At 47.2% G+C, this 24,047-nt stretch overlaps 1 protein-coding gene, 1 non-coding gene and 2 pseudogenes across 2 annotated transcripts in view; 3 read left to right on the plus strand and 1 right to left on the minus strand.

Annotated features, from left to right (window-relative positions):
• Window positions 1–503: 503 nt before the first annotated feature.
• Window positions 504–575, plus strand: TRNAW-CCA (transfer RNA tryptophan (anticodon CCA)). Its single transcript has one exon. It is a non-coding gene; the product is annotated as a tRNA-Trp (tRNA).
• Window positions 576–3,130: 2,555 nt separating this feature from the next.
• LOC133080421 (receptor-binding cancer antigen expressed on SiSo cells-like) lies at window positions 3,131–3,706 on the minus strand (annotated as a pseudogene).
• An 8,773-nt stretch (window positions 3,707–12,479) lies between these two features.
• LOC133080423 (multidrug and toxin extrusion protein 1-like) lies at window positions 12,480–17,194 on the plus strand (annotated as a pseudogene).
• A 284-nt stretch (window positions 17,195–17,478) lies between these two features.
• Window positions 17,479–24,047, plus strand: part of LOC133080424 (multidrug and toxin extrusion protein 2-like) — an 85,260-nt gene continuing 78,691 nt past the window's right edge. Inside the window, exons 1-4 of the mRNA XM_061176315.1 lie at window positions 17,479–17,488; window positions 18,540–18,901; window positions 19,056–19,268; window positions 19,745–19,846. Coding sequence (XP_061032298.1) covers window positions 17,479–17,488; window positions 18,540–18,901; window positions 19,056–19,268; window positions 19,745–19,846 — 687 coding nt within the window. The remainder of the gene's footprint in view (window positions 17,489–18,539; window positions 18,902–19,055; window positions 19,269–19,744; window positions 19,847–24,047) is intronic.

The raw sequence follows: 24,047 nt of genomic DNA on the forward strand, positions 1-24,047 counted from the left end.
AAAAAGAAATACCGCACATGGAAGTATTAGCAGTGATTATGTCTGGATGGTGGATGGTCAAAGATTCTAATTTTCTTCCAGGCGCTGTTCTGGCTTTCCTCAAAGACAATGTTTATTTTTATAGTTTAAATATAATAATTGTAAATCAACTATACTTCAGTTTTTAAAAATTGACAAATGCAATGAGCTGATTTGCAAAGTGAAAAAAAATAGTAAAGTCCTTGCGTTTATCAAGCTCGTTTATTAAGTCCTTAGTTTCCCGGCGATGGGAGATGCCCACCCCTCTTTCTTTTTTGGGGGTCTCTGGAAGGAGCCGGGCCCCGGCCTCGGCCACGCCCCGCACTCGCTCGCGGCGCCCCTCCCCCGGTCGCGCAGGCGCGTGGCGGCCGGCTCCTCCTCCGAGGGGGGGCGGGCGGCGCGGGGAAAGCGCCTGCGTCTCCGGGGCCGCGCGACGGCGCCGCCTCAGCGAGGCCTTTAATGACGCGGACGCTCACGCTTATTGTGACCTCGTGGCGCAATGGTAGCGCGTCTGACTCCAGATCAGAAGGTTGCGTGTTCAAGTCACGTCGGGGTCAAGTCAGCTTTTTTCCTCCCAAGTGCAGGGGCGCGTGAGGAGCGGAGTGGCGGCCCCACGCGAGGGATTTGGTCTCACGGAGGTGAATTATCCTCCCAGGTGCTCGGAAAACCCACTCTTTTTCTTCCCAGCGGGAACATAGGGCAGCTCCTCACGGGACCGGCAGGGGCGGTGCGTCGGGCCTCGGAGCGACCCCGCCCGCCCCGCCCGTCTCCCCTACCCCACCCCGCAGCCCCGGGTGACTTCGTCCCCGGAGGGTGTCCCTGCGGGAGGTGGAGCCCCCGCCCCGGGAGGCGCCGCGCCTTCTGCACGTGACCCCGCAGGTGGCCCTCATCTGACCGCCCCGCGGGCTCGGCCGCACGTGGACGCGGCTGCACGTTCGCGTCTGCAGGTCTGGCCGCAGGTGGAACCCGCACGGGGGGGGTGGACGGCGGCGGGGGCTGCTTGTGCTCCCCCGGGCCCTGGGCGCGGCCTCGCACACGCGGGGGGCGTCCACACCCGCCGCGGGGACAGCAGCCTCCGGGGGCCTCGGAGCGACGGCCGAGCTCTGCGCAGCCCCGCGGCCCCGAGATGCCCTGGGAGGGGAGAGCCGGGCTTCCCCGCAGGCGCTCCACGTCCTCGCCCCTGACGGTGGTCGCACCCACTCGGGCGGCGAGCCCGCTCCTGCGCGGTCTTGCGCGGCTGTCCCCGGAGACCAGGACCGGCCCTGTTCCTACGTGGGCAGAAGAGCCAGCCAAGAAGAAGAAAGCGTTTGGAATCTTAAATAACAGGAAACCCTTAAGCCTCCGGTGTTAGTATCTGTGGCTGCAAACTAGGAGCGGATCTGCTGAGGGGGCCTGCAGAAAATCAGGGGTCTCGGGAGCTGTATGGCCAGGCCACGCAAGATGGCTGTTCTCTTGCCGTCTGCACGTTCCCCTGCCCGGCCAGGGCCTGTTTCACCTACCGCTATGCGCAGGACCCAGCTGGTGACAGCTTACCATAGGGGCGGTGAGGGGCCTGCCCATCCACTGGTTTCCCTGGTAACTAATGAGGCAACCTGATGTAATTCCCCCTGTAAAGGGCCCGCTCCCCTTCCCCTTGGGAGCGAAGGCTACCACCGTGTCCTGCCTGCAGTTTGCAGCCCACCGTGGGGTGTCGCTCCAGGGCTTTGCTTCAGACGTGTAAGCTCCCCTATCCACTGAACCATGGATGTCTCTGTTGCTGACTCCGGGCTCGCTCTTCCGTCTTGAAGCTGGGCAAGCACAGGCCATGAGCACACCTGTGCATTCAGGGAAGTCACACGTGGAAAGGAAAAACATGTCAAGGGGTTCCTTGAAGGAGACGGTGAGTGTGCAGGGAGCATGGGAGTCCTGGGTGAGCACATACATCTGGTTGGAAGAATTGAGGGATTAGGTCCAAAGGCAGCAGCCGCTAGTTTTGTGAATAACGATGTAAAAAGACTCTTCTGGGTTCCTGCAAAAAGAGTAAAACCCCCAGGATCCACTCTTCCCCCACAGTTGTTCAATTCCCCTTGCCTTCAGAGGAGAAAGGAACACGGAAAGACAGACACAGAATGATCTGGTTACAGGAGCTAATCTTACAGAGGTTGCTAGAAAATACGGTGAAGGGGATTCTCAAAAATGATTTGCTATGCCACTTTGAATAATTTTTATTGCGTATTGTCAGTGAAATTTCTGTATGTTATTACCGTCAGGTTTGAGTACATGAGCTGTGCATGAAACAAAAAATTAACATGATTTTTAAAATTTTAATAGAATATCAAATGTATGCAGCACTATTGTATTTATTTTCTTTTAAAATTCTCATAAATTAAAAACAACAGCAGAAAACGAATTACTAAATAAAATAAAATTTTTTTTCTCTGAAAAAAAGCAAGTTACACAAAAACTTTATTTTTTTGTGATAAATAAAATTATTGCATTTAATGTCATTTTCTTGAAAACCAAAATTACCAAATTCCTTAATGTTGTATCAAACATGAACAATGCCAGTTCAAGTTAGAGGAAATGTATGCCAACACCAGCTTCTGACAACAAAAATGAGAAGTTAAAGCCCTGCAGGTTTGTCGGATTTAGGTCAGGTAACCATGGAAACAAAAGAATATTTAAAAGAATTCATTTTATCATTATGCACATTGAAGGAAAGCATTATAGCCAGGAGAGTTGTTTCCCACCATAAAATTATTTACACCCATTTATTAAGGTAGAAACACCAGCTTGAAAAGGTACTGATATATGCCATTTGTAATAATTTCTCTACAGCAAACAATTGTCTTACAGTTGGAACATGTTGAAGGAAATATTGTCTCATAAGTCTTTTTTGTTCTTTGAATCTCAGTCACTAAGAGTTCAAGGGACTTTGAGAGATTCCTGGTGTCCTGGATGGCCTGATGAATGCATTAAAGTCAAGCAGTGTTATCTGTATTCTGAAAATACTCTTAGCTCCATGCAAATGTTGCTTGGGTTATGGAGCTCATATTTTTCCCACTGGCACCATGACATCTGAAGAACATTTGTTATGAAAGTTTCACACCAGTTTCGTTTTGTTCCTTCTTCATTAGCCGCTGTGCTTCCTTTTCCGTTTTCTTCCTTTGTTGTTCTGCTGCCTCAGAACTTCTTGGGCTTGCCGCATCGTCTTCTTCCTGTGCATTGGTATTTTCCTGCCAGGTATCCATGTCACCTAATTCAGGAGATTGGTGAATAAAAGGCATATCTTGTGTAGCTGCTAGTGTATTAGAGAAACCTGTGCTACCATCTGGGATGCCAAAATTTAATGGTTCTCTCTTCTTAATCATGATTTTCTGATTTCTCCTTATAGTTGGTGTCATGTCCTTAAAATAGGTTCCAGTTTTTCTAAAGCATTTTGTTGTGTTGCCACATTCCTATTCCCTCCTTTAATCTTTACACTTGTGGGTTCATCTGCATCTCAAGAAGTCCACTCTTTGACGGCTGTCTGTTTAGCAACTGATGAATAATCAACTGTAGCTGGGAAAGTTATTTGGTCTCCACTTAATTTCTGTCCTCTGCCAGATCTGCATATTAATCTCTTTAGGAATGAGAATACTGTTGCTAGGCAGGTACAAACTTTAAATAACCGAAACCGTGTGATAGCCATGGTGGGAATCAAAACCTGAAATTGACTGATGAGAAAAAAAAATCATACCCACTGTACAGATGCGAAAAATCACAGGAGCGTTTTTCAGGTTACACAGTCTGATGCCATATGCACGGTGTTTGGTGAAACGCTCTCAATTGCTCCAAGTGGGTGCCTAGTGGGCTGGGATTTGGATTTTGGAAAAATCTGCCTGGGAAGGAGCAAGGCCTGCCCCTCCCCCTCTGCACAAAAACTTTAAACACACAAAGAATGTAAACACATACTATACATGTTAATGGTTACATGCTTAATATGTATCCATGTCGGACTGTGGATCGGAATTATACACACCAGATCTGGGAGGATGGTTCCCATCCAGGGAATGAGGAGGAAGAGGGGACGGAAGCAGATTCTACTTTAAAAAATTTTTTTAATGAAAGTAGCCAAGACATTAATATTTATTAAATCTGGTTAGAAGTTCACGAGATCTAACTTTATGAAACATAAGTTTCAGCTCGGCGTTCACTCTACAGGCATAGTCCAAAATCTCCAAGTCAAGAAGTTAATGGATAATTCCCCAGTCAGTAGGACCCCCAGCATGCTGGCAGAAGTAAATTCTCTCTGAAAAAAATACATCCTCAAAACAGGCCTTCTGGGGGGCGGGGGACGAATTGGGAGATGGGGATTGACATATATACACTATTGTTTTTCAATTAATTTAATTTAATTTCTTTATTTTTGACTGGGTTTTGTCTTCGTTGCTTCATGCGGGCTTTCTCCAGTTGTGGTGAGCGGGCTCTAGGCATGTGGGTTCAGTAGTTGTGGCTCACGGGCCCAGTTCCTCCACGGCATGTGGGATCTTCCCGGACCAGGGCTTGAACCCTTGTCCCCTGCATTTGCAGATGGATTCTTAACCAGTGCGCCACCAGGGAAGTCCCAACATATTACACTATTGATACTATGTATAAAATAGATAACTAATGAGAAACTACTGTATAGTGCAGGGAACTCTACTCAGTGCTCTGTGGTGACCTAAATGGGAAGGAAATCCAAAAAAGAGGGAATATATGTATCCGTCTAGCTGATTCACTATGCTCTACAGTAGAAACTAACACAACATTGTACAGAAACTATACTCCAATTTAAAAAACAAAAAAAACGGTCCACCTAGTTTTAGCATATAAAGTCCCAGGCAAAATGCGCTCATAATATTTTTTATTTTATTTTTTCAAACCTAGGCTTGCTTTCTTTTTTTTTAATTATTATTTTATTTATTTATTTTTTGGCTGCGTTGGGTCTTCATTGCTGCGCACAGGCTTTTCTCTAGTTGCGGCGAATGGGGGCTACTCTTCGTTGTGGTGCACGGGCTTCTCATTGCGGTGGCTTCTCTTGTTGCGGAGCACGGGCTCTAGGTGCGCGGGCTTCAGTAGTTGTGGCTCGTGGGCTCTAGAGCGCAGGCTCAGTAGTTGTGGTGCGTGGGCTTAGTTGCTCCGCAGCATGTGGGATCTTCCCAGGGCTCGAACCCGTGTCCCCTGCGTTGGCAGGCCAATTCTTAACCACTGCGCCACCAGGGAAGCCCTCATAATATATTTTAAAAGAAAATAAATTAAGAGAGAATACCTATATACCACATAAAGAAATGCACAATAGAGAAAGTAAGGATTTTAAAAACGACCAGAGGGGGAAAAAAAGATTATTTTAAAAAAAATAACTAACACTTAGACTGAAGCAGAGTTCTCAGCAGTGACAATGGAAGCCAGGAAAAGTGCACTAATAATTCCAAACTACTGAAAGAAAGTAACTGCCAACCTACAATTATATACTTGGGAAATTATCTTTCAAGAACAGAGATATTTTCAAGTAAATGAAACCACCAGCATCCCTCCCTGAAGGACTATGTGAAGGATGTACTTCAGGAAGAAGGAAAATGACCCAAGACAAAGGTCTGGGAGGCAAGGACTAGGAGCAAAGAAAATGAAAAACACTGGGTAGAGCTAAAAACTGAGACCATAAAGAAACAATAGCGGGGCTTCCCTGGTGGCGCAGACAAAATGTTGGTTAAAGATATAAAGATTTGGGGAGATTGGTTCAAGATGGCGGAGTAGAAGGACGTGCCCTCACTCCGTCTTGCGAGAGCACCAGAATCACAACGAACTGCTGGACAATCATTGACAGGAAGACATTGGAACTCACCAAAAAAGATACCCCACATCCAAAGACAAAGGAGAAGCCACAATGAGACGGTAGGAGGGGAACAGTCACAATAAAATCAAATCCCATAACCGCTGGGTGGGTGACCACAAACTGGAGAACAATTATACCACAGAAGTCCACCCACTGGAGTGAAGGTTCTGAGCCCCACGTCAGGCTTCCCAACCTGGGGGTCCGGCAACAGGAGAGGAGGAATTCCTAGAGAATCAGACTTTGAAGGCTAGTGGGATTTGACTGCAGGACTTTGACAGGACTGGGGGAAACAGAGACTCCAATCTTGGAGGACACACACAAAGTAGTGTGCGCATCAGTACTCAGGGGAAGGAGCAGTGACCACAGGGGAGACTGAACCAGACCTACCTGCTGGTGTGGGGGGTCTCCTGCAGAGGCGGGGGTGGCTGTGGCTCACCGTGGGGACAAGGACACTGGCAGCAGAAGTTCTGGGAAGTACTCCTTGGCGTGAGCCCTCCCAGAGTCCGCCATTAGCCCCACCAAAGAGCCGGGTAGACTCCAGTGCTGGGTTGCCTCAGGCCAAACAACCAACAGGGAGGGAACCCAGCCCCACGAATCAGCAGACAAGCAGATTAAAGTTTTACTGAGCTCTGCCCACCAGAGCAACACCCAGCTCTACCCACCACCACCGCCTCCCATCAGGAAGCTTGCAGAAGCCTCTTAGATAGCCTCATCCACCAGAGGGCAGACAGCAGAAGTAAGAAGAACTACAATTCTGCAGCCTGTGAAAGGAAAACAACATTCACAGATAGACAAAATGAAAAGGCAGAAGACTTTGTACCAGATGAAGGAACAAGATAAAACCCCAGTAAAACAACTAAATGAAGTGGAGATAGGCAACCTTGCAGAAAAAGAATTCAGAACAATGATAGTGAAGATGATCCAGGACCTCGGAAAAAGAATGGAGGCAAAGATCAAGAAGATGCAAGAAAAGTTTAACAAAGACCTAGAAGAATTAAAGAACAAACACCTAGAAGAATTAAAAAACAGAGATGAACAATACAATAACTGAAATGAAAAATACACTAGAAGGAATCAATAGCAGAATAACTGAGGCAGAAGAACGGATAAGTGACCTGGAAGACAGAATGATGGAATTCACTGCTGCGGAACAGAATAAAGAAAAAAGAATGAAAAGAAATGAAGACAGCCTAAGAGACCTCTGGGACAACATTAAACCCAACAACATTCACATTATAGGGGTCCAGAAGGAGAAGAGAGAGAGAAAGGACCCGAGAAAATATCTGAAGAGATTATAGTTGAAAACTTCCCTAATATGGGAAAGGAAATAGCGACCCAAGTCCAGGAAGTGCAGAGAGTTCCAGGCAGGATAAACCCAAGGAGAAACATGCCGAAACGCATAGTAATCAAACTGATAAAAATTAAAGACAAAGAAAAATTATTGAAAGCAACAAGGGAAAAACAACAAATAACATACAAGGGAACTCCCATAAGGTTAACAGCTGATTTCTCAGAAGAAACTCTACAAGCCAGAAGGGAGTGGCATGATATATTTAAAGTGATGAAAGGGAAGAACCTACAACCAAGATTACTCTACCTGACAAGGATCTCATTCAGATTTGATGCAGAAATCAAAAGCTTTACAGACAAGCTAAAGCTAAGAGAATTCAGCTCCACCAAACCAGCTCTACAACAAATGCTAAAGGAACTTCTCTAAGTGGGAAACACAAGAGAAGAAAAGGACCTACAAAAACAAACCCAAAACAATTAAGAAAATGGTCATAGGAACATACATATCGATAATTACCTTAAACGTGAATGGATTAAATGCTCCAACCAAAAGACACAGGCTCGCTGAATGGATACAAAAACAAGACCCATATATATGCTGTCTGCAAGAGACCCACTTCAGACCTAGGACACATACAGACAAAGTGAGAGGATGGAAAAAGATATTGCATGCAAATGGAAATCAAAAGAAAGCTGGAGTAGCAATACTCATATCAGATAAAATAGACTTTAAAATAAAGAATGTTACAAGAGACAAGGAAGGACACTACCTAATGATCAAGGGATCAATCCAAGAAGATATAACAATTATAAATATATATGCACCCAACGTAGGAGCACCTCAATACATAAGGCAACAGCTAACAGCTATAAATGAGGAAATCGACAGTAACACAATAATAGTGTGAGACATAAACACCTCACTTACACCAATGGACAGATCATCAGACAGAAAATTAATGAGACACAAGCTTTAAATGACACCATAGACCAGATAGATATAATTGATATTTATAGAACGTTCCATCCAAAACCAGCAGATTACACTTTCTTCTCCAGTGCACATGGAACATTCTCCGGGATAGATCACATCTTGAGTCACAAATCAAGCCTCGGTAAATTTAAGAAAATTGAAATCATATCAAGCATTTTTTCCGATCACAATGCTATGAGATTAGAAATCAATTACAGGGAAAAAAACGTAAAAAACACAAACACATGGAGGCTAAACAATTCATTACTAAATAACCAGGAGATCACTGAAGAAATCAAAGAGGAAATCAAAAAATACCTAGAGACAAATTACAATGAAAACACGACTATCCAAAACCTATGGGATACAGTTCTAAGAGGGAAGTTTATAGCAATACAAGCCTACCTCAAGAAACAAGAAACATCTCAAGTAAACAATCTAACCTTACACCTAAAGGAACTAGAGAAAGAAGAACAAACAAAACCCAAAGTTAGCAGAAGGAAAGAAATCATAAAGATCAGAGCAGAAATAAATGAAATAGAAACAAAGAAAACAGTAGCAAAGATCAGTAAAACTAAAAGCTGGTTCTTTGAGAAGATAAACAAAGTTGATAAACCTTTAGCCAGTCTCATCAAGAAAAAGAGGGAGAGGATTCAAATCAATAAAATTAGAGATGAAAAAGGAGAAGTTACAACGGATACCGCAGAAATACAAAGCATCATAAGAGACTACTACAAGCAACTCTATGCCAATAAAATGGACAACCTGGAAGAAATGGACAAATTCTTAGAAAGGTGTAACCTTCCAAGACTGAACCAGGAAGAAATAGAAAATATGAACAGACCAATCACAAGTAATGAAATTGAAACTGTGATTAAAAATCTTCCACCAAACAAAAGTCCAGGACCAGATGGCTTCACAGGTGAATTCTATCAAACATTTAGCAAAGAGCTAACACCCATCCTCCTCAAGCTCTTCCAAAAAATTGCAGAGGAAGGAACACTCCCAAACTCATTCCATGAGGCCACCATCACCTTGATACCAAAACAGACAAATATACTACCAAAAAAGAAAATTACAGACCAATATCCCGGATGAAGATAGATGCAAAAATCCTCAACAAAATACTAGCAAACAGAATCCAACAACACGTTAAAAGGATCATACACCATGATCAAGTGAGATTCATCCCAGGGATGCAAGGATTCTTCAATATATTCAAATCAATCAATGTGATACAACATATTAACAAATTGAAGAATAAAAACCATATGATCATCTCAATAGATGCAGAAAAAGCTTTTGACAAAATTCAACACCGATTTATGATAAAAACTCCCCAGAAAGTGGGCATAGAGGGAACTTACCTCAACATAATAAAGGCCATGTATGACAAACCCACAGCAAACATCATTCTCAATGGTGAAAAACTGAAAGCATTTCCTCTAAGATCAGGAACAAGACAAGGATGTCCACTCTCACCACTATTATTCAACATAGTTTTGGAAGTCCTAGCCATGGTAATCAGAGAAGAAAAAGAAATAAAAGGAATACAAATTGGAAAAGAAGAAGTAAAACTGTCACTGTTTGCAGATGACATGATACTATACATAGAGAATCCTTAAGATGCCACCAGAAAACTACTAGAGCTAATCAATTAATTTGGTAAGGTTGCAGGATAGAAAATTAATGCACAGAAATCTCTTGCATTCCTATACACTAACAATGAAAGATCAGAAAGAGAAATTAAGGAAACAATCCCATTCACCATTGCAACAAAAAGAATAAAATACCTAGGAATAAACCTACCTAAGGAGGTAAAAGACCTGTACTCAGAAAACTATAAGACCCTGATGAAAGAAATCAAAGATGACACAAACAGATGGAGAGATATACCATGTTCTTGGATTGGAAGAATCAATATTGTGAAAATGACTATACTACCCAAAGCAATCTACAGATTCAATGCAATCCCTATCAAATTACCAGTGGCATTTTTTACAGACCTAGAACAAAAAATCTTAAAATTTGTATGGAGACACAGAAGACCCCGAATAGCCAAGGCAGTCTTGAGGGAAAAAAACGGAGCTGGAGGAATCAGACTCCCTGACTTCAGACTATCCTACAAAGCTACAGTAATCAAGACAGTATGGTACTGGCACAAAAACAGAAATATAGATCAGTGGAACAGGATAGAAAGCCCAGAGGTAAACCCATGCACCTATGGTCAACTAATCTATGACAGAGGAGGCAAGAATATACAATGGAGAAAAGACAGTCTCTTCAGTAAGTGGTGCTGGGAATACTGGACAGCTACATGTAAAAGAATGAAATTAGAACACTCCCTAACATTATACACAAAAATAAACTCAAAATGGATTAAAGACTTAAATGTAAGACCAGACACTATAAAATTCTTAGAGGAAAACAAAGGAAGAACACTCTTTGACATAAATCACAGCAAGATCTTTTTTGATCCACCTCCTAAAGTAATGGAAATAAAAACAAAAATAAACAAATGGGACCTAATGAAACTTAAAAGCTTTTTCAAAGCAAAGAAAACTACAATCAAGACGAAAAGTCAACCCTCAGAATGGGAGAAAATATTTGCAAACAAATCAACGGGCAAAGGATTAATCTCCAAAATATATAAACAGCTCATGAAGCTCAATATTAAAAAAACAAACAACCCAATCAAAAAATGGGCAGAAGACCTAAATAGACATTTCTCCAAAGAAGACATACAGATGGCCAAGAAGGACATGAAAATCTGCTCAACATCACTAGTTATTAGAGAAATGCAAATCAAAACTACAGTGAGGTATCACCTCACACCAGTTAGAATGGGCATTATCAGAAAGTCTACAAACAACAAATGCTGGAGAGGGTGTGGAGAAAAGGGAACCCTCTTGCACTGTTGGTGGGAATGTAAATTGATACAGCCACTATGGAGAACAGTATGGAGGTTCCTTAAAAAACTAAAAATAAAACTACCATATGACCCAGCAATCCCACTACTGGGCATATACCCAAAGAAAACCATAATTCAAAAAGACACACGCACCCCAATGTTCATTGCAGCTCTATTTGCAATAGCCAGGTCATGGAAGCAACCTAAATGCCCATCAACAGACGAATGGATAAAGAAGATATGGTACATATATACGATGGAATATTACTCAGCCATAAAAGTGAATGAAATTGGGTCATTTGTAGAGACGTGGATGGATCTAGAGACTGTCATACAGAGTGAAGAAAGTCAGAAAGAGAAAAACAAATATCATACATTAATGCATAAATGTGGAACCTAGAAAAATGGTACAGATGAACCTGTTTGCAGGGCAGAAATATAGACACAGGTGTAGAGAACAAACGTATGGACACCAAGCGGGGAAAGTGGCAGGGGGGTGGTGTGGTGGTGGGATGAATTGGGAGATTGGGATTGACATGTATACACTAATATGTATAAAATAGATAACTAATAAGAACCTGCTGTATAAAAAAATAAAATAAAATTCAAAAATTCAAAAGGTATAAAGATTTGAATAATAAAATTAACAATGTTGATCAAATGGACACAGAGAAAACTGCGTACAATAATTAGAGAGCAGCGTTCTTGAGTCGCATGGAACTTTTTTTTTTAAATTTTTTATTTATTTATTTATGGCTGTGTTGGGTCTTCGTTTCTGTGCGAGGGCTTTCTCTAGTTGCAGCAAGTGGGGGCCACTCTTCATCGCGGTGCACGGGCCTCTCACTGTCGCTGCCTCTCTTGTTGCGGAGCACAGGCTCCAGACGTGCAGGCTCAGTAGTTGTGGCTCACGGGCCCAGTCGCTCCGCAGCATGTGGGATCTTCCCAGACCAGGGCTCGAACCCGTGTCCCCTGCATTGGCAGGCAGATTCTCAACCACTGCGCCACCAGGGAATCCCCACATGGAACATTTTATAAAAACGTGATCACCTTCTAGAATATAAACTAAATCTCAACAAATTTCAAACCATATGTATTACTCAGGTCGCTTTCTCTGAGCAAATTACGATTAAGCTAGAAATCAGTCAGAAAAAGCTTATCAAAATTAGGATATTTGAAAACACTTCTGGGAGTTCCCTGGTGGTCCAGTAGTTAGGACTCGGTACTGTCACTGCCAGTGGCCCCTGGTTCGGGGAACTAAGATTCCACAAGCAGCGTGGCTCAGCCAGAAAAAAAAAAAAAAGAAAAAAGAAAACAGTTCTAAGTTACTTCCTAGGTGAAAGACAAAAGCGTACACTTAGACAATTTAAAAAACAAAGTATAAACATTGCGAAGGAGCAGATAAAACTACTGTCATTATTTACAGAAGATGTGATTGCATAACTGAAGGACCTAAAATGGCTGAAAAATTACTGAAAGCAAAAAACATCAGTGAGATGGTGAAATACGAAAGTAATGTACAGAAACTGATAGTTTTTATAAAAGACACCAACAACTAGTTAGAAGGAATAAGGTCAGAGAGGGCAAAGGTGGGAACCAAATGCTTCACATGCATTTTTATGATGTTTTGATTTTTTGCCACAAAGTGAATATATTATCTCAACCAAAAAAAGTTATTCACACGGGTGGATGCTGTAGGACACAGGAAGACCTTCCCAAGGACATTTGGGCGTGGACAGTTTTTAATGACAGGGTGTTGGGCAGGCGGGAAGTGCAGACAGTAAAAAGCCTCAGGGACTGAGGGTCCCGGGCACCTGAGGGGCACAGGCAGAGAAGACGTTTCTAGAACAAAACCTCTGACATCCCTGTCTAGGCTCTGGGATGGGAGGCCCCTGGCGGTGGCTTGTGTGGGGACAGGTGGAGTAGATGAGGGCTCCTCTAGAGGCCCCTGCATGACCCTGTGGGTCACTTCCATATGTCACAGGTGTGACCCGTTGTCCCTGACCCTGTCCTAACGTGACATCTCTCCTGGGTCGCCCATTTGTGACGTCGATGTTTACAGCCCCTTCTGTGCCTGACCCAATGTATGACCCTCCCATGTGATGCCTCTGTGCACCGGTCACTGTGACCCTTGCCCTTTGGCTTCCAACTGAGTTTGGCTGGTGTGGAGGAAGGAACTAGAAGGTGTGAACGTAAATGCAGACCAACCAAAGGGGACCAGCAAAGGCTCTTCATGCCCAGCTGTATGTGTGTGTGGGGGGGGTGGGTGTCAGCCACCAGCACTTGAATCTGGCAGGGACACCAAGGCGGGTTGAGGAGAAGGAAGGATTCACGGTGGGACAGAGGTGAGGCTCAGCGCTGCCCTGCTGGAGGCTGCTGGCCTGGGGGGGCTGGAGGCCGGCTGACCGGAAGTGGGGCGTCCTGTGTGCTTGGTCAGGGACCATGTCTGCCTTTCTCTGGCTGGTCCTGAGTTGGAAACAGGGACAGAAATTAGGGAAGCTGTCAGTTACTGATGGAGGCTTGGACATTTTGGGGTCAGTTATTGCAGAAGTTATTATTTATCTTCTTGGATTATCCCTAGAGATAGGGATCTGGCCTCTCCCGAGTCTGACATAGGCTGGCTTCTGGGCTGTTTATTACAGATAAGGGGTTGGCTTTCTGGGCAGGTTGCTTTAGATTGAGGGTCAGAGTTCTATTTTTGTACATAGTCTGAGCACCGTGGCCACGGTCCACGTGCATGTTCAGGCTCTCCCAGCTTGGAGTTTCAGATTCTGCTGTGGGTTCACTCTTGGCCAAAAGAACTCTCGCCACCTGGGGTCTCCCTCTGGGTCCTGTGTGGGTTAATGGGGCAGAGTCTGTATGGTATTTTGAGACCAGCGAGGCTTCTCCCATCCTCCACTCCCACTCAGCCACTCTTTCTGTGTAGTCGCCTCTCTGGGGATAATCCTGCCCTGGGAGCTACTGAAGTCAGAGCAAGTCAGGTCTTGCACGAAGCTCCGAGGCAGGGAGCATCAGTCCTTTACAGGGCTGGCGACACGTGCATTTTTGCGGGGTGGGGGGACGTGCCATGCGGCTCGTGGGACCTTAGTTCCCCGACCAGGGTTTGAACCCAGGCCCTCGGCAGTGAAAGACTGCCGAGTCCCCTGGACCACCAGGGGACTCCCAACATCTGCAGTCCCCTTTGGTGAGGAGAACGGGGCATAGTAGTTTGGAAGTACTGTTAGCAAGTATCAGTAGTTTGTCCTTGAGTATTTCCTTATAATGGGCAGTTTTCTTAAAGCCAAATGTTATGGCCAAAAATAGCCTCTGAATGTTTGTTCTGAGATCCAGAAACCTGGAAGGTGGCCTTAGGGGTTTCTGGGCTTCCTGGAACCTTCTGGAAACTAACAGGGAGAGCAGGGTGGAGGTTTCTGGCTCACCATGGGCTCCACCTCAGCCATGAAAGCAGATTCTCAGCAGTACTTAGGAGAAACATACACCCCAGGGCGGCTGGTGTTCCACTGAATTAACCTCTATTAAATATTTCCACGTCCAGGTCTGTGGTTAGGGATCATCATCTGTGCTGTCTCTCAGGCTGTGTGTTTTCTAGGCTTTATTGCCCGGCTAAATTGGAGAAAAGCCTGTCAGCAGGTAACTATACTCGTTGCTCTCCTCTCCTGGAAAACACACACAACCAGTTTTACCTCTCTCTCCCTTATTTTGGAAGGTTCTTTTCTCTTTTATTATAAATGCTATTTTTTGTCATTGTTGTTTTATTTTATTTTATTAGAGTTGATTTACAATGCTGTGTTAGTTTCAGGTGTAGAGCACAGTGATTTAGTTATACATATATATATATATATACACACACACACACACACCCATATATATATATATATGGTGTGTGTGTGTGTGTATATTCTTTTTCAGATTCTTTTCCCTTATACAAAATATTGACTATGTGTCATTGTTTTAACTGGACTTAATTCAGATGTGAAGGGTCGGTGACCCTGGCTTTATCTGTTCCCCTTTGTTTATTCATCAGATAGAAAAACAGGGGCTCTCTTCTTCCCTGGGTCCTATGCTAAACTTCCGCCTCTGTTCTTGAAAAGCCAATTTCAGGACAAGCTTTAGAACTGGAGAGAAAGGTGGAATGTCATCAAATTTATCCTGATATTTATCCTGTTTTTATGATCTCCCAGTGTTTCATTAAGATACCTGTGGGCATCTTTGTCTGTAAACTTCCTAGGGTCAGTGTAGGGTGTTAAATAGGGGATGGAGAAAAGAAGTGAAGGACGAGGAAGGGAGAATTCTACAGGATCCCGGTCCCCGACTTGCCCTCATCTTTTTTCCATCCAACCTTCCCCACCCACTGACCCCACTAGAGAGGCTCCCATGTTACACGTCAGTTAAAGAAAATGGCTTCACTGGGGAATTAAGCAAGTGTTTGATTAGTACTGTGGTGAAGCCTGTGGATTGACTTTGTCTCGTTTTCTAGGCTCAGGTACCTGCCAGTTTGAAACGAAATGTGGCCCAGGACAGGACTGCGGCTCTCTCCCAGGACCCACTTTGCCCAGGTATGACACAGCTGCCCCCGCTCTTGGGACGGGCCTGTCTAGGTGTTCACAACGAGATTTGCTGCGCTGAGCTCCCACTTAAATAGGGCAATAATGTCTCAGAAACAAATGATAAGGAACACCCAATTTCAGGTAAACAGTTGAAGTCTGTTTGCTTTTTTTTTTTAGTTTTTATTTTTGGCTGCGTTGGGTCTTTGTTGCTGCACGCAGGCTTTCTCTAGTTGCGGCGAGCGGGGGCTACTCTTCGTTGCGGTGCGCGGGCTTCTCATTGCGGTGGCTCCTCTTGTTGTGGAGCACGGGCTCTAGGCGCATGGGCTTCAGTAGTGTGGCATGCGGGCTCAGTAGTTGTGGCACATGAGCTCTAGAGCCCAGGCTCAGTAGTTGTGGCGCACGGGCTTAGTTGCTCTGCCGCATGTGGGATCTTCCTGGGCCAGGGCTCGAACCCGTGTCCCCTGCACTGGCAGGCGGATTCCCAACCACTGCGCCACCAGGGAAGCCCCCGAAATTTGTTTGCTTTAATTGCAGACATGGACACACTGCTACAGATCATTAAAAGCTGCAGGTGATCAATTCAGTACTGATGCAAGCATTTAGAGTATTTTCCTTATTGTTACTCTTCTGAGGCATCCTGAGACTAAATCTAGGTCTGGGTCACTATTCTGCCTGGTACTTAGCAGGCCCTCTGATGGGAAGACTCGCATCTCTCCCCAGTGCTGTGATCGGCCTTAAATCATCTCTTAGGTCATCTTTCTCCTCCACTGGCCTTATTCTCTTTCTGAGATGCTAATTCGATGAGTGCTGGCCCCTTGAACATTTCCCCGAAGCCTCTTAACCTAAAGAGCTACCTTATTTGTTGCGTTACTTGGTGGGGCAGAGCCCCTGAGGACCCCAGCTGACCGCAGCTGGATCCAGTCCGTGTCTGTGGGTGAGTGGACAGCACCTGACATAGGATTTCCTTTATTCTCCATGGTAGCAACTGCTTCTTGAATTACCATTCTCCCAGCTAGTAGTGCATACATGCATCTCCTTTTTTTTTTTTTAATTTTATTTATTTATTTATTTTTAGCTGTGTTGGGTCTTCGTTTCTGTGCGAGGGCTTTCTCCAGTTGCGGCAAGCGGGGGCCATTCTTCATCGCGGTGCGCGGGCCTCTCACTGTCGCGGCCTCTCTTGTTGCGGAGCACAGGCTCCAGACGTGCAGGCTCAGTAGTTGTGGCTCACGGGTCTAGTTGCTCCGCGGCATGTGGGATCTTCCCAGACCAGGGCTCGAACCCGTGTCCCCTGCATTGGCAGGCAGATTCTCAACCACTGCGCCACCAGGGAAGCCCTCATCTCCTTTTATATAGAAGAAAAACACCCTTTTAAGGCACTGAGTTCCTTTTCATCTCCAGCAGGCCCTGAAAACCATGGAGGAATGTGGATAAGAGATGTTGAAAAAAAAGAGGAGATTCAGTCGGATCAGCAGACATGCCAGTAAGAGCGTCTTGAGGTTCATCCAAGGGCCGCGTGGAAATTGTCTGGGAGACAGCTGGCGCTGCGGTGAGGGCTTCTGCTCTTCGGGGTCATTGTCATCTTGCTGGTGGGGATTTTAGTGAGAGTCTATGTCCGAATTCAGTGATGTGGTGAGACAGAGAGAGAGAGAGGGAGAGAGGGAGAGAGGGAGAGAGAGAGTAAGCCAAGGGATGCTTCTGACCTTACCAACAAAAATTCATTGGCCTAAAGGTGGCAGTTCGTTTTCAGTTAACGTTATTCAGCTGTGCCCATGGAGGTCAAGAACTGAGAGTTCCAAGATATATTTTCTGATGAAGAAAAGGAAGGAAGGTAAAAAGTATGTGCTAGTCCAAAACAACGTCTGGAAGATTACATCCACCACCATTTCAATCGAAGACCACTGTGTACCGGATGCATCGAGGTATGGCTTTGTATATTTCTTCTGCTTACTGTTTTTTTTTTTAGACACAAACCCATATACCAAGGACTTAAGGATTCTTACTATGTGAATTATTTAAAATACATTTGACAATGTATCTTCCCTCATGTATTTACAGTGTATCTTCCCTTAGATTATTATTCAGCGGGAAACGACACTTGTTAATATTCATTTGGTACCAAGGGTGGTAGACATGCTTAAGAAACTAAAAGGGGAGAAGACAGATTACGAAGAAGAAAGGAGTCAGGTGGCATCAATTAGCATGCTTCCTGTCAAGGGCCTGTCTTAACATGGGTTTGGATTGACATGTTGGCAGGCGCAGGGAGGGATGAAGGACCAGCACTTTGTTTTTGAGTGGTGGGCATCCCACAGAGAGAAATACAGGCTTCGAAGAGCTAATCCAGGCAAACTGGAGGGAAAAATCAGACCCTTTCCTATTCTGATAGAAGGAAGAGTTGATAAAGTTGGAAGGCAGCAAAAATGAAAAGAGTGTTCTAGGAGAGGGGAGGATGGGGTCCTGGGCAGGCCCTATTCGTCTTGTTTGGGCCTGTCCTCGTCTTAAAAAAGGCGCAGGCTTTTAGTGGCAGAGACGCGGTATATCCGGAAGGTTTTGTGCGGCCCCATCTCAAAAAGATGAGGTTTGAATGAATGCGCCCTTCTCCTTGGCCTTGGCAATCACTGGGAAAGTCTTTGGAGCTGTGAAAATCCAATCACTGCTAACTCCTCTTAGCGGGTGGGAGGGCGAGTCAACAGCGGCCTTGGATTAAGGGGTCATTCTTGGATGCCGCCTTGCCGGGCTAGCTCCACGCTTAGCAAGCCTCACTACCTACTAAGTACGCTGCGTTCTGGGGTGGATACAAACAGCTAGGCGTGGCGAACAGATAATGGACAAAATGAGAAAAGGTAGCTCCTTTGAGTGAAAAACACCCCAGGGCAGATTTCGGCGGGGAGAGGTGGAGGTACTCCCTTAAGGCATCTCCACCCTCAGCGCTTCATTCCTCTTGGGTCAGTTAAGTGGAGGGTCACCTTCCAGGGACCAAGACGAAGGCTGCACCCAAGGTGGCCCTCGCGGTGGGGCCCCAGCAAAGCCCCCGTCCCGGCTTTTCGTTCCCTCCCCACCGGGCACCCCGAGTTCTTCGTCACCTCCCCACCGGGCACGGGGGCTCGTCGTACCCGCTGCAAATTTCGGGCGGCAGGGAGCGCAACCCCCCGGGGAGTAAATTCTTTGACCCAGCCTGGGGGGGGGGGGAGACATCACCCGGAAACCAGCGAAGGCTAACTCGGCCCCCCCTGCCCTGTTCCCACCTGACCCTTCCGCGCCCCCAACCAAGCCCGCCCCTCCCCCGAGTCCCGCGGGCCACGGAAGGCGGCGGCGGTAGGGGGCGGGCGGCGGCGGTAGGGGGCGGGCAGGGCGGGCGGGGCGGGCGGGGCGGGGCGGGGCGGGGCGGGGCCTCCCCACCCCCAATCCCGCCACCGCCCGCCGCCCCGCCTACCCACCCCCACGCTATCTGGCCCACCGCCCCCCGCCGCCTCGCGCGCGCTCCCGCAGCTGGCGCGCCTGCCGCCGAGCTCCTCCCGCGACGCCGTGGAGACCCCCGCAGCCCCTGCGCCGCCCGCCGCCGAGAGCCCCTCGTCCGCCCGCGACGGCGCCCAGCGGCCCGGGACCCTCGGCTGGCGCGAATGCCTGCGGCCTCTGCGGGGCGCGCTGCCGCCCGACGTGGGGCGCGAGACGGCGGAGCTGGAGGCGCTCGCGGGCCCAGTGGTGAGTGCGCGGCCCCGCGCCGCCCACCCCGCGGTCCCTCTCCCCGCGGTCACCCCCCGTCCCCCGCGGTCCCTCATCTCGTGGACCCTCTCCCCGCGGTCCCCCCCGTCCCCCGCGGTCCCTCATCCCGTGGTCCCTCTCCCCGCGGTCCCCCCCGTCCCCCGCGGTCCCTCATCCCGTGGTCCCTCTCCCCGCGGTCACCCCCCGTCCCCCGCGGTCCCTCATCCCGTGGTCCCTCTCCCCGCGGTCACCCCCCGTCCCCCGCGGTCCCTCATCCCGTGGTCCCTCTCCCCGCGGTCACCCCCCGTCCCCCGCGGTCCCTCATCCCGTGGTCCCTCTCCCCGCGGTCACCCCCCGTCCCCCGCGGTCCCTCATCCCGTGGACCCTCTCCCCGCGGTCCCCCCCGTCCCCCGCGGTCCGGGCGGGAGGGTCGGTGTAACGCGCTGTCCTCCGCTTTCCTCCCCCCCCCCCCGCAGTTCCTCGCGCAGCTGCTGACCTTTCTCATCAGCCTCGTCAGCTCCGTATTCTGCGGACACCTGGGCAAGGTCGAGCTGGATGCGGTTACGCTTGCTGTCTCGGTAGGTTTTTACATTCCTTTCTTTTTTTGGAGGGGGCTGACGACTTGGAAAAGCCTGGAATTTGAATTGTGTGATGCCTGACACCTGCACCTTCACAGGGTCCGAGCTTGACCCGGGGGTTCCATTACCCTATCGTTAGATTTGGAAGGAGATTGTGTCAACTACTTAGAAAAGGTGTTCTGTGTACTCAAACCATCCCATGGTGACCGACCTCTAATTGGTCTGGGGACCAGGTACTGCAAAGAATTCGTAGCAATGAGGCAAATTCTGCTGGTAGAACTAAAAGAACTGCTTTTTAAAATTTTTTTTTTCTATTATGAAGTTAAACCAGATAACGTATCTAGAACTAGGTTGACTGCTGTTAGTTTGAATGACACAGTTCATTAAGGTGGAGCTATTTCAGCCTTGTAATAAAGTGTCTCCCTTCCACCATGGATTGAAATTACACCCGCTTTGAAGTCCCTGCATTTTTGTTGGTGATGTAGTGGAAAGCTGCCTCTCTCCTGCGTTTCATCCATGCTTTCAAAGAAGGTGAAAAGCTTCTGCTGGTAATGGCAGATGGTCTTTCCCAGTCTCAGAAAATGCCCCTCCTGTTCCCACCCAGGTGGGTAGAGCCCTAAGATCATGGCGGGGCCACAGAAGTTTTCCTTATGGTTGAGACTACCTTGGTATGTGGAATCAGACATTTTATTTACAGGTCTATTATTGGGTGAACCCGTTTGGTAGGTTGCCTTTTCATTTTGTTGATGATTTCCTTTGCTGTGCAGAAGCTTTTTAGTTTCATGTAGTCCCATTTATTTTTGCTTTTCTTGCCTTTAATTTTGGTGTCAGATCCAAAAAATCATGCCCAAGACTTGTTAAAGGAGCTTACCGCCTAAGTTTTCTTTCAGGAGTTTTATGGTTTCAGGTCTTATGTTCAAGTCTTTCACCCATTTTGAGTTGATTTTGTGTATGGTGTGAGATAGGGGTCCAGTTTCATTCTTTTGCATGCAGACTCTCCTTTCTCAGCGCCCAGTTTTGGACAACCTATCTGGTACACCATCCTGTACTTTTCCTTGTTGATCTGTAGGTGGCCTCTCCTGTGTTCACTGACAACCTGAGTGCTTGTCTCTTTGGGTGTGTGGGTCCACCTCCCTCCATCTCGCTGGCTTCCAGGATCCCCAAATGCACATCGGGCCCCATGCCCTGCACATTTCCAGCCCTCCGCGTGCACCCACAGCAGAAGCTTTAAACTTTACACTTCCGCTCACCACCCTTTATCCCTGGAGCCCTGTCAAGGCCTCACACCTGTGCTGCCTGGCCTCTGCCCTCAAGGGGGTTTCCCATGCTGGGATCCCTCCATCCTCGCTTGCTCTGCAGCCCCCGCTTGGTCCCCTCCCAGAATCCAGGGCCAGTCAGTGCCTGACCCGCCCCACCGCCCCCGCTTCCTTCAGCCCTGCCACCTGGATCCCCATCACTCTTCTCTCTCTTTTTTTTAAAAAATAAATAAATTTATTTATTTATTTTTGGCTGCATGGATTGGGTCTTCGTTGCTGCGCGCAGGCCTTCTCTAGTTGCGGCGAGTGGGGGCTACTCTTCGTTGCAGTGCGCGGGCTTCTCATTGCGGTGGCTTGTTGCGGAGCATGGGCTCTAGGCGAACGGGTTCAGTAGTTGTGGCACACGGGCTCAGTAGTTGTGGCTCATGGGCTTAGCTGCTCCGCGGCCTGTGGGATCTTCCTGGACCAGGGCTCGAACCCATGTCCCCTGCATTGGCAGGCGGATTCTTAACCACTGTGCCACCAGGGAAGTCTCTCATCACTCTTTTCTTTGAGACCAGCCTTCTACCTGGGCTCAGAACCATCCTTTCTCCTCCAGCCCCTTCCCTTTCACTAGTGCTACTGAATTACGATAAAGTATCCAAGTCTCTCCTTGTGTAGCCCCCTCTCTGGCCTCTATCCACTTACGCTCTTTGCCAGAACGTCTACACTGCGTCTTCATTTTCCTTTTCTCCCCATTGCAAACTGGCCTCTATTTCCCCACTGTTCCATTTAACCTACTCTTCCGAAAGTAGCCAGTGACCCCCCCCCGCCCCGCCCCCAATCTCCAGAGACTCGCCCTCACCTGGCCGCCTCCCCCCACCTCCCTCCTGGGAACTCCTCGCACCTGTCCGTCCTCCTGGTTCCCCTTCCGGGAGTTGGTGCTTCTCCTCTTCCCCCTCCTCCTCTGTTTGTTGGTGACCATCCTGCCCTGGGAGCACCGTACACGGCCCCCCATCTGCATCAGTCAGCAAGCCCTGCTGCCTGAATTTCCCACATTTCTTAAAATCACTTTTTTTCTGTTTGCTGCTACACTCTCCCAGCTCGGCCTTCATCCCTCCTGCCAGCCGCACGGCCTCCCCTCCTCCCGCCCTGACTGCATCCTGCCCTCCCCCATTCTGCAGCCAGAGTCGCGCCCCTCCCGGCTTCTGACCTCCGGGCATCTCAGCCCCCTGCTTGTGGTGTCCACTGCTTTCTGTTACCTGCGTGTGAGGTCCGGCTGTGTCTGCCTAGACAGGGCAGCGTCACCTGCACAAAACTGTCCCTGAGGACTCCCGGGCAGCCCAGAGCCCCCTCCTCCGCGCTGTGCTGGTCTGTCTCTGCCTGCTTTCTTGTGATCGGCCAGCTCCTGTTAACTTTTGCTGAGCCTGGTACCAGCAGAGATGCGGCCCCAGCAGACGTCTCAGAAATGCGTAACTTCGGAGACCCGAGCGAGCCGGCTCTCACCCAGGCGTCCCCTGAATGTATGTTTTTCTTCTCAGCTCTATGCCTTTATGTTTTCCCATCTGTAACATGGTGAGGGTTTAAAGCATGATGATTGTGTATGCATGTAGAATCCCACGGTGCCTGTTTTTTCATTTATTTCACCAAAACTATTTTGAAACCTATCTTGGGAGGGGAATTAAGATTTTATATGTGTTTTTTGGTGATTCTTTCCTCTTTCTGTTTTTCCCCTAAAGCACTCAATGATAAGAGGGTAATGAAAGAGTTCCTAGTTTTTGAAGTAAAAATAAAATAGGAATACACCCGGGGACTATACTCAATATCCTGTGATAAACCATCATGGAACAGAATCTAAAAAGAATAGATACATATACACATATATAAAACGGAATCACTTGCTGTACACCTGAAACCAACACAACATTGTAAATCAACTATATTTCAATAAAAACAAACAGATTTGGTGTGTGACTAACAAGAAAAAATATAATAATACAGTAAATACAAACCAAAAATTATACAGACAGGCTTGAAAAGGGCATGTGGGAAGGTGGGTATGTTCCAGTCAGGTGTTTGTGTGGATAAGGTCTTAGATAAGGGGGTCTGTGCCTGTCTTCCCGGGCAGTGGGTGGCCAGACTTTTGCTTTTAATCAGCTGTTAAATTGTAACAAATTGCTAGGGAGACAATAGACTCATTTCAAGAAAACTCTATTTATGAAAGCCAGGCCCAGTTAGAAATTTTTTTACCTTGTGAAAAAACTCTGGATATAGTATGAGAGGGTTTACAAAAGTGTTTGGTTTTAAAAGAAAAGAACATTTCTATATACCCACCTTGTTCCACAAAGCATTTGAGTTGGTTTATAAAAATACTTTCAAGGCAGATAGAGTCGGGTCCAAGACACGCGGATGGAAGAAGACGCAAGGTGGGGTGGTGGTGACTGGCATCTGAGGGGCTGCAGATCTGCTCTGAACTCCCCACCCATGTGGTTCCCCCAAGTGTTCCTGAGCCATCTCTCAGGGAAGAGCAGCTTTTCTTGATGCTAAGTCATAGGGAGTTTCTCTTGTAGTTTCATAAGGTGGACACCAAGATGTGGAAGCCCGTGTCCCGGATAACGTGCTCTGAGAGATACAGTAGCAGTTCCTGTGCATCTTTTGTCACACTGGCTGCTGCGAGGGGAAGTGTGACATCAGGGCTGGGTTGGTAAAAGCTCGTTGACTTTAACCAAAGCCGTCTCTGAATAGTAACTTGACCCAGATGGACTTGAAGTTGTAGAGGAAGAATGACACCAAAGTGCATCCGTTTACCGAAAAAAGGCTCACGTGTGACGTTGTTTTTCAATACAAAACTCTTGAGAAATTGGCATGCTTCATCTTTCTCTCTTCCTGGAACGCCGAGGTGTTCTGGGGCTTTTGCCCTGACGCTGTCCTGGGTGGCGTCTGCAGAGCAGAGGGCGTCTTGGGGT

This window comes from Eubalaena glacialis, chromosome 19 (genome assembly GCF_028564815.1).
Source record: "Eubalaena glacialis isolate mEubGla1 chromosome 19, mEubGla1.1.hap2.+ XY, whole genome shotgun sequence".
Taxonomy (NCBI): domain Eukaryota; kingdom Metazoa; phylum Chordata; class Mammalia; order Artiodactyla; family Balaenidae; genus Eubalaena; species Eubalaena glacialis.